At 43.0% G+C, this 19,819-nt stretch overlaps 1 protein-coding gene and 1 long non-coding RNA gene across 11 annotated transcripts in view; both read left to right on the top strand.

Moving 5' to 3' along the window:
* The window catches only part of LOC309665087, a 230,806-nt gene that overhangs the window by 95,339 nt on the left and 115,648 nt on the right, over positions 1-19,819 (top strand). The window lies entirely within an intron of this gene.
* ZNF462 (zinc finger protein 462) overlaps positions 1-19,819 on the top strand; it is a 147,229-nt gene that overhangs the window by 77,935 nt on the left and 49,475 nt on the right. For 9 of the 10 annotated variants that reach the window (XR_014266179.1, XR_014266180.1, XM_082471162.1 and 6 more), the window contains exon 7: positions 2,107-2,298. Coding sequence is in view for 8 of the 10 variants with exons in the window: in XM_082471162.1 (XP_082327288.1) it covers positions 2,107-2,298 (192 nt within the window). In the remaining 2 variants the exon portion in view is untranslated. Of the gene's footprint in view, positions 1-2,106; positions 2,299-2,378; positions 2,479-19,819 lie in introns of those variants that run through there. The other variant, XM_082471158.1, reaches the window with a different exon arrangement.

The raw sequence follows: 19,819 nt of genomic DNA, 5'->3' as shown, positions 1-19,819 counted from the left end.
TTTGTGCTTCTCTTCTGCTTTGGGCATGATGCCTGCTTTGGGCATGTTGCATCAGTCAATATTTTATGTGGGTGTCTTCAAGGCTTTCTTGGAAATGCACACTTTGGGGGTCATCAGTGGCGAAAAGGAGGCTTGAATGCAGGACTTCAGATGCTGGTCTCACTTCACATGAAACCGCTTAGTAATTTTCGGGGTGGCAGGAAAGTAACCATCTCAGCAGGGTAGAAGCAAGAGTGGAGGTTTACTTGCTCATTCTTGCTCTGCTTTAGTGAGCATTTGTCTGTAGCACATCAGCGCTGTCCTCAGTTCATATTCACTGGTCCACAAAACCTTCGTTACTAACAATCCTTTCTTCTCTTATTCCTCTCCTTCCTTCCCTTTCCTCTTCTCTGGTTTTTAAGTTTCACTTGAAAATAAATTTTAAAAATGCATGTTCATTAGAGAAAATTTGAAAGTGAAAGAAGAAATACAGTCAAGCCATTCATAATCTTATTATCTGAAGACCACTGTTGTTAATATTTGATAATATTTCCTTTCAACCATTTCCTCTATAATTATTTTTCATAGTCATGATTATAATTTAATCTAAAATGTATTACGCTTTTCTATTTATTTTTCTGAGTTTCAGTATTTTAGTTTTCTATGAATTGCCAACTCTTTAAGAATTTATTTTAATGAATAGTAATTTATCAAGAAGATATACCCACATTTACTTAATCATTTCCCTATGGTTGGAAATTTAGGTTGTTTCATCCCTTTTTCAAGCATAAATAATGTATATTTCTAAACAGAGATTTCTAAGTATTAAAGGGTATTTCCTTAATATTAATTCTCAGAAGTGGAATTATTGAGTTGTAGGCATGAGCTTTCTAAGCTTATTGTTATAAAAAGCAAAATTGCTTTCCGAGTTGATTGTACCAGTGTTTGTCTGTCCAGCGACATAAGGATGCCCATTTCACACCCTTGCTTCTTAAATTGCAATTCATGTAAAAGCAGACTTAGGGCAAAGATAAATCATACTCTCATTTAATTTGATCATAGTGATCTGTGCTGTATTTCAGTGGTATAAAAACAATTAAAAGGAAAATACTTTGTAGAAAACAAACTTATGGTTACCAAGGGGGCGGGAGGGGGAGGGAGGGATAAATTGGGAGATTGGGATTGAAATATACACACTACTATGTATAAAATAGACAACTAATAAGAACCTACTGTGTAGGTATCGTACAGGAAACTCTACTCACTACTCGGTAATGGCCTATATGGGAAAAGCATCTAAAAAGTGTATACATGTATATGTATAACTGACTCACTTTGCTGTACAGCAGAAACTAACACAACAGTGTAAATCAACTGTACTTCAATAAAAATTAATTAAAGAAAGAAAAATACTTATTTTTACTTAAATGTCCTTTATGTTGAAAAATATTGGAGTTAAATGCAGACACACATGTTTATATATACACACACACCTCTCTCAGTTAAAGAAATGACTTTTACCCATTTCTGTACTATTGATCAGATAGGAAAATGGAGTTTTGTGCTGAGGTTTGTGAACTGGTCCCAAAAAACCCCACAGGTAGGATGTGTGGAATCCAGGAGGCCTAGAGTCAGCCAGGAAGTAAATGATGAGGGTAGCACAGTAGTTTGCACTGAGTGACTTTGTGCTCGGAAAGCCACCGATCGACCCTTGGAATAAGAATGAAGTGTATTATTTTCTGTGGATGATATAAAGGCTGGAATGAAAACTGACATCGTCATTTCTAGTACAGAGAGGGAGGGAGAGAGATGGGAAGCCTTTGCTGAGGGAGCTACCTAGACATTTGGTTTCACTCTCTGCTGGGGAATCTACTGTAGGCTCATCCCTGTAAGCAAAGCGTGAGATGGAAAGGGACCAGCTCACTTGATTACGGAGCTCGTAGAAGAGTTCCGATCCTCCAGGAGCCCTGTGGTCGTGGGAGTGGGCAGGGGGTTGGTCTGGGAGGGTTCTCAGACCGTGCAGCTTGAGACCGGCTCTCTGGAGCTAACTGACCCTGTTGTTCTGTCTTCCACCCGCCTCGTCCCCTCTCCCCTCCTTCTCCTCTGCTGCCGACTGTCTCCCTCCAGGTGAGCATGCCTACAAGTGTTCTTGGTGCTCCTTTTCCACCATGACCATCAGCCAGCTGAAGGAACACTCCCTCAAGGTCCACGGAAAAGCCCTGACCCTCCCCAGGCCGAGGATTGTCAGTCTCCTCTCCTCGCACGCCCACCACTCCTCCCAAAAAGCCACCCCGGCCGAAGAAGTGGAAGATTCCAATGGTAAAACCGGGCTTCCGAGCCGGCATCAATCACGGGTGGGGGGAGGTGGGCTGGGGTTAACGGCCCATCCTTCTTTCTAGAGGAAAATCTGACACGAAAACGTGGCGGTTCAAGTGAAGGAAGAAACGTGAAAAGGTTGGAACAGTATAGACATTGGAGTTGGAGGGTGAAGTGAACTCGGTGAGCATCTGTTTGGTGCTGAGGCCAGACGCCTCTGCACTGGTGTGCCCGCTGCTTGTGGAAAGAGCACGTGTGTGATGGGTTCGTGTTGGATTCTTCCGCTGTGGTTGTGAGCAAGGAGGATGGATACCAGGCAGATTTATTTCTTCGTTGACTTTTTTACTTATTGATATCCTGTCTTGTCCTAAAAAATGTGTGTGCTGTGAAGTGTTCGGGGTGCCAGATGTGTAAGTTAAGGGCAGAATTCAGAGTGGGACTGGAATGGGTGAATGGGTGGGGGCATGTGTCTGATGGGGTCACAAGATAATTTAGGGGTCACGTCGTGATTTCTGTTATGGCTGAAGGATGTCGAGGAAGCGTCATTTGGAAGGAGGGTGTAACTGCCCACTTTTGGAAGCTTCAGACTAAATCTGGGAAGCCCTGGAAGGGGTCTCCTCACTGGCAGTGTAACCAAAGCTGTAGGAGAGAGAGGATGAGAGCGAGAGATGGCGGGTATGGCAGAGCGAGCAAAGGATGGTTTGTTGTTTTGATCTACCCAAGAAACAGAAGGGTGTTGATTACTCAGCTCACCTCAGATGACCGCAGAATCTCGTGCTTAGGAGAGGAGGGAGTCTGGAGATTCTTAGTGATGTGGAAGACCTGAGAGCTGCTCTCTTCCGTGAGCCTCTCGTGCTCGAATCCCTTCTGCAGCATCTCTGGTAACCAGTTATCTACCCCCTAGCCTGAATACTTCCCAGGTCAGGGAATGGGCTGTTTCCCAAGGTCTGCTACTAGGTCCTTGAGAGGAGCTTAGTGGGCTGGCAAGAAGGTTCAGGGAACAAAGGCTTGGCTTTGAATCTTACTTCTCTCAATGCCAGTTGTGTTTTCCTGGGCAATCTTAGCTTCCTAGACTCACATGACAAATTGGATAATACCTACCTCATCATGGCCTTGAGAGATTAGTGAGAAAAGGTACATGTGTGAAATGCCTAACACAACACCTGACACGTGTAGATATTTAATAAATGGTCATGTTATTCAGCGATTTACATCCTTTGATTGCAGTTTTGGCTTTGGAGACCATTTATGACAAGTATGAATTTGGGGTTATTTTTAATGTAAGGGGTTAAAAAGATAGAATCCTCAGGTAACCTGAAGATCTGACTGCCCAACATGTCCATGTGGGCTGGTTATCCAAATAGCAAAAGAGTAAATGAGGACTCTTCATTCACAAGGTCTGGGCGAAGACATCTGGGAGGAAAAGAAAAGGTAAGTCCTGGGATTAAAAGCTGTCGTTGCTGAGCTGTAGAACTTGGTGGCCTTTCCTTTGCAAATCAGTAAACACCAGGTTAGACACAGTAACTCCTTGCCGGTATTCCTGTCTTGAAGGACTTCTGTTTAACAATGAAGGCTTGTTGTTACGACGGTGGCTTGTAATGAAGTGAGCGCGCTGTCTCCTCAGCTGTTGTGTGGCAGTTTAGCCTGTGTTCGTTGTTGTTTTCCAGGAAAACGTAGAGTCTCAGAGTGAGGGGTGGGGAGGAGATGGGGGGAGCACATGTGAAAGGCCACAGAAGATGTCCCCGTTGCACCTTGAGATTCTGTTCATTGTAAGAGATTGGTGTATTGCAACAAAAGGCAAAATAGAATTTGATGTAAAATGTAAGGTCTTGTTTCACATGATTGTCAATGAATTGCTTTCATCTGAAATGGAAGCTACACTTGTGGAACCATTTGGGTGAAATTGATACATCCAAACACCATTCCCAGCAAAGGCTTTTCCTGGGACATTTCTCTCCATGTTGTACCTTCTTTTTCCTTTGTCCTCCCCCTCCTTGGAAGGTGGGTCTTAGTCTCAGGACAAGGGAATCCCGCAGACTACTCACTGCATGGCTTGCCTTCCTCTGTGTAGGCTGAAAAAGAGTTCAGTCAACTTCCTGAGTCTGTACTTTCTGCCAGGAGGTGTGCAACGCACGGAAGAATCATAAGTGGATACAGTGCCATTCTGGCCACCCAGCAGCTTAAAATCAAATATTTAGAGGGTATTATCAGCATGGTATTGAACTAACCACAGCCCTAAGCCTGAAGCCTAACCTTTTTGGGGCTGATTTCAGGTTCTTGGAAGCTAGACTAGGTTAGGACCTTGGGAGAAGGGTGGTCGCAGAAACATGATGATAATGATATTGAGTAACTCTCTGCATAACACCGATAGTCTATTCAGCCACAGGGAGATAATTTGGCAACATATAAAAGTGTTTTTCTTTCTTCTTCTAAAGAAAGAACATAATTAATGTGAAAGCTCTGGGTGGCAACTCTTTAGTGAGGCCTACGCAGAACTCATTGGACCTGTGCTGTTTTTAATGTATATAAATAATCTGGATCCGTGGGTCAACAGTGATTTGTTTAATTTGGGTGAGGTACACCCAAAGGTTTAAGGTGGGGTAAACAGAAAGAAGGCATCAAATGGGCTGTTCTCGTGAATGGATAACGTGGAAAGAAAAATGAATAGTGTGTCCGTTCAAAAGATATTTTCTTGAATCCTTCTGATGTAGGTGTTGCAAGGTTTTGGATGCCCAAGAATGATGGAAGAGGTTGAAAATGGGAAGGCTGTCTGCTAGGGAGCTGAGTGGTGGATTCCTAGAAGTGGCTACATCTGGGGGACGAAAAAACAGCTGTGGGGCTAGACAGTAGCCTGTAAATCACGCCTTGAATGGTGTTTGAAACACGCATGTGAAATCCAGTTGCACATTTTAATAGGGGGAAGCTGTAGGGCCATTGGCTCTCAGTGAAGGTTTCCCACACTGCAGATGCCAGGGCGCTCTGAACACAAGAACCAAGAATGTGTTGCAGGCCTGGGGGCGGGGGGGAGTAGAGATCCATAAAACCAGGGAAATCACCAGTGTGTCCTTGGCTTTCTGATCCCCTAGTGAGGGATGTGGATAAAACGACTGGACGTGCTCGCTGCTGTTTGCAGTGGTCAGATGCTTGCAGCCTTGAGGGCGAGCCGGTCTTCTCCGGCAGAAGGAGACGGGCTGAGCAGGAAGGTTCTTCCCTAGCTGCTCTCCCTCCCAGTGCAGAGGGGAGCCCTAGAAGGGAGGGAGGCTGGGAAGGCAGATGCGAGAAGGTGGAGGGGTGATTTCGCCCCCACTGCCTGGCCGCACACCTGTTCTGGACATAAACAGAGCTCTTAGGCTCTGGGCTGTCAGTCCTGACGTGTCTCACGAGCACGTGGATCCTCTATATGTTCTTCATGATTGGCGGTTGGAAAGAAAAGCAGTGCTGATTCTGTGTATAAGAGAATGGGAAATGACACGTAATTGCTGTTCTAAACAGTGCATCAAGGGGAAATCATAAGGTTGTCAACAAGGGGAAGTACTCTGCTGTGTTTGTGTTTACTGGGTTCTTTCTGCCATATAAAATAGAGGACTGGGGTTTTTCAGGCTTTTTCCGAATCCGTGCTCTCAGTACAGGAAAACACACATATACATACATCTATAAAACAAGAAAGAAACTAGAGCAGTGTAGTTTCATTATGAGATTTGTTTAGGCCTGAGTAGCTCCACAATGCCTGGGCAGTGGATATGTAATTTAAAATTCAGTTCTATCCTTTGTAAGAAGTCAGGCCACTGGTGACGTTCGTTCCATCTTTTTCCTCCCTCGAATTTCCCCTAAAGAATAGCTGATTTTATTTCTTCTCTCTGTCCAGTTGTGCTGTACAGAATGGCCTGCTTTAGGAAGTAGCTAGGGTGGTACGCTTAAAACAAAAATCGGACACTAAGACCAGGTGCAAAATAAGTAAGGTGTGTGAGAATTAGATAGTTTTTTAGTCTGTGCCCTAATGGCAGCCTAGGGAAAACACCAAGAACTTTTGGTCATGAAATCCTTCCCCTTGTAAGATAGATCTCATTGTAGTCCACCCAACAGAGAAGTCTTTGCTAGTATGAATTGGCAGAAAAATGTAAGGAGCTTTGTGAATTTTTTTTTTTTTTCTTTAAGAGAAGGATTTTCTGTTACAACCTTTCATTTGGCTTCTCGGTTCTAAACTCTAGAATAATATTTGATAAGCACTATTTTTATCAAGGCATCTCTCATCAAAAAACCACAGGCACTTCTCATGTCAAAATCCAAGTCCTCTGCATTGCATTCAGAGTTCACCACTCAGTCACACATTCTCCATCCTGAGTGGTCTCTCCAACAAATACTTATGTTTCCAACCATCTCTGTACTTGCTGTCCCCAGCATCTTCCGCCTTCATTTCCACTTCCATGCATCTGAAGAAGCTCTGCTGGGAGCTTGGAAGGATTTCTTCCTTGTCTGCTTCTGTCTACCAGTCTCTGACTTTAACTTCTTCTAAAGACTGACATTTACCAGCCCCAGCCCTACTCTGATTTCTCGTCGATTGATGATCTTCTTGGTGTTCATTTGTACTTGTGGAGATGCTTTTGGTTCTGTCCCCTAATTTTCCAATGGGAATAGTTAGGTAGATGCTTCTTAAATACTGACTTCTTTTAACTGACCAACGATTTCTTGGATGCATCACAGTTTTCAATTCAGTTAATTGTACCGAGTCTCCTAGCATGTCTGACTAACTCCACAGAACCAAGCTGTACAACGGTAAGTTTATTTCATTTCCATTTAAGAGGCAAGTTCAAAAGACAGACGATCCAAAGATGAAACCTTAGGGATTGCTCTAAGAGAAGCTTTCTGACACATCAGTCTGCCAAGAGGAAATGATCTTCCTTGACAAAGAGTGTTTTCAACTTTATCATTGTTCCCTGGATAACGAGACCTTCTGCAGAAGTGGGGGACTGAAGTTTGAGACAGGGTGTAAGCCTTTCCAGTACTCAGGAGGAGACAGGAAGTGTGGCGGCGCTGGGGAGATGGGCATTAGCAGTGTGGTTACCTGGTAGCAGAGCGCCTTGGAGCAAGCGCACATAATCATTTGACCCTGGAATGGACTAGCTTGTTCTCTGCGTCTGTGTCAAAAAACATAGAGTGTTTGGTTGCTGTTAAATCCAGTTCAGAGAAGCTATAGAGTGAAACTGACCAACAAAACTCATAGATTAGTAAAAATCTTTTACTCTCCCTGAAAATTTTGCCCAATCGCCTTTTAACATAATATATGGGTTAGAGGAGACTTGTAGTGGTTAATTGCTACAAGCCATAAATCAAGGATTGGCAAACTTTTTCTGTAAAGGGCCAGATCGAAAATACTTTCAGCTTGGTGCCCATAGAGTCTCTGGTAGAACCACTCAACAGTGCCACTGTAATGTGAAAGCAGCCATAGACAATATGTAAACAGATGGACATGGCTGTGTTCCAATAAAACTTTATGTGCAAAAGCAGGGGAGGCTGGATTTGGCCCATGGGTTGTATGTTGCTGAACCCTGCCATGGATGACTGGTGGAAAAAATTACAGCAATACCCATGAAATTAATCCTGTCTTTAATAAATGTCATTATACACCTTTATATTTAACATATAGACTATCTCTAGATGTCACTTAAAATATAACTTGACCTAAATATATTCTTTGTTTCATATATGACATGTAGGGCATTAAGTCGAGCTTTAAAACTGTTAGTGTGTGAATTACACTTATGCTTGAAAGAAAATCTTCTCTAAGAATTGTATTGAGTCTGGCGCCAAACTATCAGTTCGTTTAACCTTGACTGCAGCAATAGTTGACACTTAAAAATTAAGATCTGAGATGCCTGCTTTTTGAAGAGAAGCTTTTCAGATTTCTAAATAGGTCAGACATAAAATTCAACCTTTAAGAGGATCCAATTAGTTGCTGGGGCATCAGACCCTTCCACACAGGTTCCAGTTGCCGTCAGATTTCTCTTGGGGTGAAAGAAAGAAGAGTGGTTTCTTTAAAAATGACTCCTGAGTGAATAATTGTGAAATACAAAGATCTACGTCATTTATAGCACATGGGGTACAAGGCATAATTTCAGTGGCTTGGCCGTCATTTTTTTTTTTTAATTTATTTTTAATTTATTTATTTTTGGCTGCGTTGGGTCTTTGTTGCTGTGTGCGGGCTTTCTCTGGTTGCGGCGAGCGGGGGCTACTCTTCGTTGCACTGCATGGGCTTTTCATTGCGGTGGCTTCTCTTGTTGCAGAGCACGGGCTCTAGGCGCACAGGCTTCAGTAGTTGTGGCCCGCGAGCTTAGTTGCTCCGCGGCACGTGGGATCTTCCCGGACCAGGGCTCGAACCCGTGTCCCCTGCATTGGCAGGAGGATTCTTAACCACTGCGCCACCAGGGAAGCCCTTGGCTGTTATTTTTTAATAGGTTCTGCTGGTCTCAAAATTATCTGTCCAGAGAATACTAACCTTCCCTTTTTTGACTTCAGAATTTCTACATTAAAATCTGATCTAGAGTTTATTTTAGTGCTTATTTATGAAGAGTGGCATTTCTACTATAAAGACTTAAGAAGCCTGTAACTCCAGTGGCGCAAAGTGGTACAGATGATTCCGCATCTTCTATTAGACATCCAAAAGTCTTCAGCGGTTAAATTATAGACCTTTCCCTCATCAGCAAATAGGGAGCCTCCGAAATTATCACCACCCTGAAGTTGAATATCATGTGATAGACCCTTCCCAAGAAACCCACCTGCCTGAGATTTCTGTGACTTTCTGAATTCGCCACAGTTTCATGTGCCAAGGATTGAAAAACATTTCAAATATAAGCTTTCCATGTCCTGGGAACTCAGTCAACTCGCCCATCTCCCTCTTCCCATGCCAAGAAAAACATTTGTTCCTCAGAAATACAAGCATATACTACCCAACTCATTCAGAGCTAGTTCCTAGCAACACCAGAATTTGCTTCATAATTCCACAGCTGACTTTTGCATTTTTTGGTTGGAGATTACCTTAAAGTCCTCCAGAACCTCAGTTGTGGGAAGTATCTAAAAGGAAGAAGAAATTTACTTTATTCTTTGGCAGAAAATATATTCAATTGTTAGTCAAATCATCTAAAATTATCTCGGGTCTTTTTCGAAAGGAAGTTTTTTTTTTTTTATCTTATCATTGCCCACCTTGATTTTTTTCCCCCTGGAACCAGAGCTAGATATTTTCATGCAATTTTATTGAATATAAAATCCCTTAAACTCTTTTGAGGCTTCTTCTGATTCATAGGTCCTCTCCTCTCTTCCAAATACTGTTCTGCACTAGAGGATTTTATACAAGCAGAGGGAAGGGTATTGGATTTGGGAGGACTAGTGTGTGTGAGCTGTGATTCAGAGGTAGATATCCTGGGGCAGCTTTGCTGGAGCAGAGGATATGTCCCGGGCAAGATGGGCACGTGAAAAAGAATTGTTTTTAAGAGCCGAGATGAGAAGTTGCCAGAAATAACCTTCTTGAAGCAACTATTATTTATTTTTTAAAATAAATTATATGAGTTTTGATGGTGTGGCCCAGCATGTCCAAATGATGTACGCATTTTCTTAATTCATTCATAATCCTAAATAATATCCTATAGAAAAATTCCAGTGGTGGTACTTAAACAAAAACGGCAAGATAAAGACTGGCCAAACTGACATGAAAGGTTCAGGTAAGTTGGATCTGCTTGCCTTTTACTGAAGTCAGTCCCTTGCTGTTTATGCCCAGGAAGGGACGTGTTCCTGCCAGAGGGCTCCTCTGTTTTGTAAGTAGTTTCAGAGTCATCAGGGTCAACCCAAAAGCGGTGTTTGGCTAAGAGTACAGGGCCCAGCTAAGGTTTTATTTACCTGTACGCTGCTCTTGGAGAAGTCATGCCAGGGCTAGGCTCTCCAGCTTCCTCGGGGACACAAAATATTCTTACCTGCCTCATGGAAGCCACCTCCTATGTCATCTTTTACGTTCATGTGCTGTGAGCCCTCCACCAAAGCCGCCGTGATCGCCCCATCGAGCAACACAGGATGACCTTCTCAACCTTTCCTGTAGTCCTTGATTTTTAGCACTCCTAGTTATTTTTTTCCCCGTGACCAGTTTGAAAGTCATCCATTCTGGTTTATTATAAGGTTTCTGGCTGTCGTCTCTTGGTTTAATTCTGAAGTGGTAAAATTAATCATAATTTTTATTTACTTCGGCTGACTGCCTTAAATTTGCCATCAGATTTAATATGTCTGATGAATCAGAGTTACAAATTATTATTAGTCTCATTTTATAGAGAAGGAAACTTGAGACTGAAATGATGACTCCCAAAGTCATGAAACATATATGTGGTGGACCGTGTCTGAACCCAAAGCTTATGCCCTTAACCTTCGTGCCATTTCATCAAAGAGTAGCAGCAGAAACACACATCCATAAATGAGCCAGAGTGGAGAAGATAAAACCTATTCTTACATGTCTGGGGGCCCTGGAATCTTCCAAAGGAAAATAAAGCCAAATTTTATTGTTGATTGATATTTAGAGCTTAAGTTAATACATACGTAGAGTTAGTTAGAAGAGCAGAATATAACAAATGAGAAATTTGCATTTGGATTTTATTGGCTGCAGCCATGGAGAAGAGAAGGAATTGATGAGTCCTGGAGGGCTTCTTGGAAGAGGTGGGACTCAGGCTGGGCCTTGAAGGGCGAGTAGGATTTTTTTATGGGCAGATCGAAGTCTGTTCCAGGTGGGAGGAGTATCAGAAGTGACCAAACTTAAAGAAGGGATCCTGGGACAGCAAGAAGACCAGTCTGGCTAGAGTGGAGCGTGTGTAGGGAAGTTATTGGGAGGATAATTGGCGAGATGAGGGGAGGTAGAACCAAACTGTAGGGGTAATTAGCACCAGGAAGAGGTCTTTTCATTGTTAAGAAGCTGGGCTAAACAAGGAAGACCAGCAGCGAGGTCCCTGTCCCCTTTGGAAGTGGGAGGGTACTTTGGAGCTATGGGTGCCTGATGCTGATACCTGTAAGTCTTCAAGAATGAATGTGCATTAAAACTAGTCATGGGAGGTAGTTATCCCTTTTGAAGATGTCTGCATAGATTTTTCCTCCTGATGACAAGAGTAATACCTACTTAGGATTAAAGAACAGCTTTATGGCAGTACATAACATAAAATGTGAGGGTCACCCATAGTGCCAGCCTCTCTGCACCCAAAAGAATTTAATAACAGTCTGCTGTAGAATCATCTAGATGTTTCTTCTTTGCATATACAAACAGCCTCTGTTTTGTTATTTTAATTTTTTTCCAAAACTGGGACCACAATATACAAACTACTTTTTTTTCCATGTTTTTGTCTTTACTTGGAAGATTCTATCACTATTTGACTCACCATCGTTTTAAAATGTGAGGGTCCATATCTCAAAACAAACCAACAAAAATGATTCCCCTTCAAATCATAAACATTGAGTACTTGAAGGCTTCAAGAATTTTTGTGTGAATGTGATATATGTGTTTAAGATGGGAGTCTCAGAATTATATAAGGCCTTTGAGGTTTCGCCAATCAAAATTTCACTCGTTTATTTCACTTTAAAGGCTCATTCACCTTCTAAAAAATTACTTAAGTAAAGTCTCTCTTCCTACTGCTTAAGACTTAATACATTTGAAATACTGGCAAATGGTCCATAGTTAAATGACAAAATCAAGATTACAGACTGTCTAGACTGTTCAGAGTAATGAGCTGAAAATGAGATTTTGTTAGGGAATAAATATAAAACATGTTGGGTAGCTTCTGACCTTTGTATTCACTTCCATTACTAGACTTGCCAAATATTCTTATAATTGTCGGTTATCATATCTGTCTCCACAGCTAAACTGTGTGCTCTCTGAGGTCAAGGACTATTTCAGAGTCTTAGCACTTGGCAGGCCATTCAATAAATATTTCTTGATGTGAATTAGGGCGGCAGAATCAACCACACACAAGGAAAACAGACAGACAAAACAGTAGTTTATGTGTGAAAAAGCCTGGGAATTTTAGTGACTGCGAGCTCAGCTGTGTCACACGATGTTTGGAAAAAGCCAGTGGAATTGTGCTGTGTGCACCATGATGCTGCATGTTTCCTTGGTCACACCTCCCTCCTCCAGTTAACTAGCTTTGCCCACCCCCCATGGCAACGCCATCTCCCTCTCAACTCTCCGCGACCAAAGTGACTAATCCCTTTCCTCCAAGCAGCCAAGAAGAAGAGTGAGTGCAGTCCTTACTTGCTGCTACCTGTTGAGAACATTTTTGTTTCCTTCACTTTTCAAGTGTCTGCTCTCTGCTTATTTCCTTCTTATCTTCTGGAATGTTCCTTCAGCTTCCTCAGTGAACTCAGTGCCAGGCTCACAGCCTGCCTTTTTACCCCAGCCGTGACCATCGTGCTCTGGAATTTCAGTATACTAGACTCAGTGGTCATGACTCAGTGAATGTTTGGTTTCTTCAGTTGGAGAGATTCACCGTCTTCCTGACTGTGTTCCACCACCCTTCATCTGTGGCTGGACTCACCATAGCCACTCTACTTCCAGCATCTCAAACCCGTACATTCTCTCTGACCACTACCGATCCCTTGTCTAGCCAACCCAGATCCTAGGCTTAGCCATTTCAAAGGGGCTTTCTCCTACATGCTCGTGTCTCTGCCTCCTTTGTCCTTCTCTGGTTTCCAACCTGCCAGACCCCAACCCTGAATAACCCTCACCTTGCACTTCCTCTGATTTCCACCGGTCTTCCTGGCTCTAATCTCAAGCTTTCCCAATCTGTTTTCAAGGTTATCTTTATTAACCACAAATCTGATTTACTTTTTTTTTTTATATTGAAGTATGGTTGATTTACAAGGCTGCATTAATTTCTGCTGTACAGCAGAGTGATTCACTTATGCATAGATACACATTCTTTTTTTATATTCTTTTCCACTATGGTTTATCACAGGATGTTGAATATAGTTCCCTTTGCTGTGCAGTAGGACCTTGTTTATCCGTTCTGTATATAACAGCTTACATCTGCTGACCCCCACCTCCCACTCCGTCCCTCCCCCAACCCCCTGCCCCTTGGCAACCACAAGTCTGTTCTCTATGTCTGTGAATCTGTTTTTATTTCATAGATAAGTTCATTTGTGTTGTATTTTATTTTATTTTTTTTGTTTTTTAAATTTAATTTTTTTTTTTTTGTACTTTTTGGCCACACTGTGCGCGGCACATGGGATATTAGTTCCCCAACCGGGGATCGAACCTGCGTCCCTGCATTGGAAGCACAGAGTTTTAACCACTGGACTGCCAGGGAGGTCCCTGTGTCATATTTTAGCTTCCACATATAAGTGATTTGGTATTTGTCTTTCTCTTTCTGACTTACTTCACTTAGTTTGATAATCTCTAGTTGCATCCATGTTGCTGCAAATGGCATTATTTCATTCTTTTTATGGCTGAGTAGTATTCCATTGTATAAATATACCGCATCTTCTTTATCCATTCATCTGTTGATGGACATTTAGGTTGCTGCCATGTCTTGGCTATTGTGAATAGTGCTGCTATGAACATAGGGGTGCATGTATCTTTTTGAAATTATCAATTTATTTTTAAAAATAAATTTGAGCTTATTCAGATTTATCCCTCTATAACATCAGTTTACTTATAAGTATTCCAAGGTACTTTCTTGAGTGAAAGAGGCAGGCATGGAGTCACAACCAAGGTGGTAGAAGTTGCAGATAGCTGCAGTGTTTACCTTGTCTGTCCCAAAGCTAACAGTGAATAAATGGAATGAGGAGCTAGAGAGTTAATAGCTGTGGTATCACAAATTATTATATTGTACTTGTGAGTTGTGATTTTCCTGTTACTCTGATTTAACAGTATTTTAAAATGTTGCCCATGGGTAAGTTTTTAGTTAGGAATACAGAGAAGGAAAGATGAAGAAATCCACATCTAACTTGAATGCAAACAAGAATAATGCCACCAGCACGTCTGTTAGAAGGAACAATTGTCATAACTCAATTAAAGGCAGGCAGTAAAGTGTAAGTAAACTTCCCAACTAACACATTAAAATCAGTAAATTCTATATATTGTTAACAATAAAATAAGACCATTTTTGCTGATACATTTACAGTGTACTTTTGCATCTTGGTTATGTTACCTATATAATGAAAGACTGGAAAAAAACAATTGTCTAAAAAATGATTAAGTTCAATGTTAATATACAGGATAGAATTTTTTTTCTCTTCATTTTTTTTCAGTGACTTCATTATTATGTGCCTCTATCCCAGTACTTTTCACTACAGTTCTGCCTTCTCTAATTTTCTGGGATATTATCTAAATCACAGTATCCCTAGGGAAGAAAGTAGGCTACATAGATGTCCACCCACTGTGTGTTGCCAGGGCAGAAAAGAGTGTTTGAGAACTATGGGATGGAGGGATGGTAGTTCTGTGTTAAGTCAAGGGCGGGTTTAAGATTTTATTTATTTAATTCAGTACCATTTTCTAAATGGCGAGATGGCAAAAACAGTGCGTGAGAAAACAGCTTTCATAATATACTGAGTAAATTGGTGGTTTTTATACTAGTCACCATCATCCCAGTAAAAGGAGTGACCGTGCTTGAGCTGGTGACATAAAGCCATATAAAGTTAAGCAGCACGGAGCCCTGCAGCCCCAGACTCTCCCTGTGGACCACGTGGAGCATCTCTCCTGTGGCCCCTGGGCTTCCTGTCTCCCGAAGCCGTGTGAAGGTGATGAACAGCAATAGGTCAGCAGCATGTGAGACACGAGAGGTCCTGCTCCAGGGCGTCTGGTGGCCGTGGCACCCCTCAGGCGCTGCCACTCCGGTGAAGCATGCGAGGGTTCCGTGGAACCTCTTTCCCAACTCAGGACGATTTTTTTTGTCCAGTGTAATTTTAGAGTCGCACTGCAGTACTGGCGTGGAGCGTGACTCTTCCTGTGTATCGCTGGGTGCATTTTGATTGAGCAGATGCCAGGAGGACCCATTTTAACCCAGCTGGAGCTAGTGGAAATGAGGAGCAAATGATCGTTCCAACACCAGTTATCTACATAGATCATCTTTCCTTAAGAGTCTGCTCGGGGATGTTGGACACCCGAGTTTGAGGTCCAAATCCAGAAAGTACCACCCACATTGGAGGCCGTGGACCATCCAGCGTGTGCGGCCTCAGGCAGAGGGCCTGACCGCCTCCGTCGCACACGTGCGGGCTGAGATAGATCATTGACCCGCCACGATTTCGTATACGTAAGACGATAATGATGCCTACTTTTGGGGGTTATTTTGTGGATAAAATGAGATAACATAGTGAAAATACTTTCACATTCTAAATTACTGTAGAAATCTTAGTATTAAAGTGGCATAGTAGAAGCAAATTTCTTGTCAATTTATGATAATTTGTCAACAACCAGAGATTGATGAGGATTTTTTTTTTTTAATGGAAAAGGAAAAAAACTTTCACATCTTGCCTTGGAAGCTGAATGAAATCTCTTAACATCATGAACTGTTTCTTGGGAGTCTAAAATAATTCAGTGTTTGGAAAGTGGTGCTTAATCTGGAGTCCTGTTGATTTAAATTTCTTTGGACTTTGGGGCTTAATGGAAACCACCCACACAAGAAACTCCTTTGCACTTGATGTCCTAATCAGTGGGTGTAATGCAGTGATAAGTCCCAAAGTTAGACATTATTATTATTGGCATTAATCAATATATATTTTAAATTAATGATAACTATCATTTATTGCACGTCTATTAAATACTTTACGAACATTGGTTTAATCCACACAACAATTCCATAAAATAGGAACTTCCGTAACCAGCTTCCTGCTGTTTCTGGAAGGAAGAAAATAGTCTTAAGAAAGGTCACAGTTACTACCTGGTGGCAGGGTTGGAGGAGGGTGGAGTCGGCCTAACTCCACAGCTCTGTCTACGATGTCACACCGTCTCCCTAAATCTTAGTTCTCAGATGTGTAATTGTTCCCTTGGAGAGTCTAGAAAAGGGAACGCTATGAACCCTGGGAAAGTGCTCTGTGTTTTGAATATTAAAACCATTCTTGGGTAAGAACTTCCGCGGTATTTCCCGCAGTTGCAATCTTAGCCTCCAAATCTCTTGAAAAGAACCAATACTCCCAACTTAACTCTTGCTCACCACTCGTTCTCTTCTCAAACTGCTGGAGTCTGTGTTCTGCCTTCAGCATTTTATTGAAACCACTCATGAAGTGACCTGCTGGCTAACCCCAGAGACATTCTCTCTGGGAAAGCGTTATTCCTCCCTTGTTTACACCTGCCGCCGCCTCCTCTCCTCCCCGCCCTCTCTGGAATCCTTTGCCGTGTGACTTTGGCCCTAGCGTGCTAATGACATGGCTTTTACAGAGGTGGGCAGCAACTCCAGACAAACAAGTGCACGGCCTCTGCTCTTGCCTCATCCTTCTTTCTGTGTCCGTGGCATTTAAAACTGCTGACCTTCCTCCCGGGGAAGCTCTCCTCCTGTGGTTTGGGTCCTACTGTATGTTTCAGGCTCTCCGCTGGCCTCTCTGATGATGCCTTCTCTTTACCCTGTTTTCGCCGACAGCCGCCATCACGTAGACCCCGGTCTGGTCCTCAGTCCTCTCCTCTGCGCTCTCCCCCTTCACGAACACACGGAACCAGCTCTCACTTTTCTGAGGATGCCACCAAAATCTCCACGTCCAGCCATAATCAGGTTAAGCCCCAGACCGTCTTTTCCATCTGCCCTTCACTTTCTCCACCTGGATGTCCCACTCAGCCTCCACCGCAGAGGTTCTAAAATAGAACTCATTAACTTCCTCCCAGGCCTGCCCCTCTGCCAGGGCTCTTGGTACCCAGCTAGAATCTACCGCGTATCCAGGTCTCCTTGGACCCACATCCCATCAGTTGCCTACCCAGTCCTGTGGTTTCCGTCTCCTTACTTCCTCTCACACCCACCCCTTCCTTCCCCCCCCTCCCCGTCTCTTACCCAAACCATTACCATAGCCACCCCACCTGCACACTCCTCCCTTCAGTCCACTCTGAGCAAGGTTGAGAGTTATATCATTCTCCTATTCGAGAACCTCGAGCAGCTCTACCTGGCCTATTAAAAAAAAATTCCCACTCGCAGCATTCTCCGTGCCCATCCCCCAGCTGCCCCTCCCTGCCTCTGCTTCCACATATCCAGACCCTGCTTGTCCTTCAAAGCCAGGTGCACGTTTCGCTTCCATGGTGTTTCCCGTGATGCCCGACGTGAGTCAGCTCTCCCTCCTCTGAAACCCCACGGTGCCGTGGCTGACCTCCCCGGGGGACATGTGGTCCATTCTGCCAACTCCATGATACTACCAGAAAGGGAGCTCATCAGAGACAGGGTTTTTGTCCTGCCCACTGCCCATCTTTCTATTCTAAACACCTGGCATATTATATTCTGGACATCACTTTCTAGAGTAGATGTCCTATAAATGTAAAATGAAAGTTGTGTTCTGTAGATAATCATGACGGTGGTTTAAAGCAGTAAGTCAAGATTTGGATTTTTTTTCTGACTCCAGACCCACAGTGTCTTGCAGGCTCTCCGCTCACAACAGGTAGAAATGCCTGTGGGCATTGGCTCTGTTCTTTGAGCATGCACTCATTTTCATGTGTGTTTCAATAATCTCCCGTAAGAACCGGAGAGCTCTCGAAATGTGAGCTCTGATGGTCTTGGTATCTGTCAAATACCTAACATGTAGTAGATATAATATTTGTTATGATGAAACAAACCATTTATAAAACCATTTATGAAACACTAATGAATCCAGGAGAATATCGAATCACTTTACAAAATAGTATTTTGACCATTGAGTTGAGTCTGAGTCCAAGAAATATGTATTAAGTGTCCTTGGGTTGACACATGGGTGTTAAAATTAAGGAGTACAATAGAGATTTAGAAACATTTTGGATGTTACTGAGACGCTGTATTTGAACAACAGACCACAAGATCTTGGCTGATGCCTACGTATTTTTGGTGTTTGCCAACATGTGGACATACCACTTGGTTTCCTGTGCTTCCTTGGTATTTTCTTGCACATGAAGAGTTGGTAGGGAGCAGAAAAGGTAGCCTCCTGGGTTTCCAGTTTTCCTTCCCATAGGTAGTAAGTAGGACCATAATGTATTCCAGGTGTAAATGTAATGTGTTCAGTTGAAACAGTAGGAATGAAATTTCAAATGAACAATTCCAACCTGCTAGTAAAATCCAGAGGGGAAGAGTTACTACATTGGTGTTTTCTACTTGACAACACAAAGCATGGAGTCATAGGCAGCTGCTGCTATCCCTCATCAGTAAGGAACGTGCTGCTGGTTGGTTTTCTCTCATGGTGGGAATGCATTTATGCCAAGCTGCCTTCCCTATCTGAGAGATGGGGCAGGGCTCTGGGTGCAATCTATAGACATAGAAAAGGTACAAATGCAAAGCCTTTATCTCACCTGGTTCCTACTTCAGACCCTCCAGTGGCTGTCTGCTCTGCCTTCAGAGTAGATTCAAGCTCAGCATGGAAAGCTGATATTTGGGCCCCTCTTTCTCTCGGGGTCACTCCTCACCCCTTCTTCCTGCTGCATCCTGCGCTGCAGCTGTCCTGAAGGCCCTGTCTGCACAGGGTCCTGCTCTCGCCCTCCAGGCCTTGCTAGTCCTCCTTCCTGGAATGTCCTCCTCCACTTATTTTCACCTCACCTCCTCTTTATTCCATGCACTTGGCTAATTCCTACTCATCCTTGAAAACTTGAATCTTCCTAACTCTTCCTGCCTGGCTAAGGGACCTCCTTTCTGTTCACATCTTTGGGCACTCTTTAGTTCAGAGCTGATCATACTCTATTGTAACTGTCTGACTTTCCATCCCCCCCCCCCAAGACCATCCACTTCTTTTTTTTTATTGAACTATAGTTGATTTACAGTCAGTGTTGTGTTAATTTCTGCTGTACAGCAAAGTGATTTAGTTCCCTATGTATATACACATTCTTTTTCTTATTCTTTTCCATTATGGTTTATCCCAGGATATTGAATATAGTTCCCTGTGCTGTAGTAGAACCTTGTTGTTTATCCATTCTATATGTAATGGTTTGCATCTGCTAATCCCAAACTCCCCATCCATACCTCTCCCACCCCACCCCCCTTGGCAACCACAAGTCTGTTCTCTATGTCTGTGAGTCTGTTTCTGTTTCATAGATAAGTTCATTTATGTCATATTTTAGATTCCACATATAAGGACCAGCTTCTTGAAGGCAGAGGCCATCATTTTTCTTTTAAAGGGCATATCATTTTTTTTTTTTAATTATTTATTTATTTGTCTGTGCTGGGTCTTTGTTGAGATACGCGGGATCTTTGGTTGTGGCGTGCGGAATCTTTTAGTTGCAGCATGCGGGCTCTTAGTTGTGGCATGCGGGATCTAGTTCCCTGACCAGGGATTGAACCCGGGCCCCCTGCTTTGGGAGTGAGGAGTCTTAACCACTGGACCGCCGGGGAAGTCCCAGCAGAGGCCATCATTTTATTTT

Source organism: Balaenoptera physalus, assembly GCF_965194825.1.
Source record: "Balaenoptera physalus genome assembly, chromosome: 7".
NCBI classification, from domain to species: domain Eukaryota; kingdom Metazoa; phylum Chordata; class Mammalia; order Artiodactyla; family Balaenopteridae; genus Balaenoptera; species Balaenoptera physalus.
Note: the sequence above shows the minus strand (reverse complement) of the source record. Positions and strands in the feature narration are given on the sequence as shown.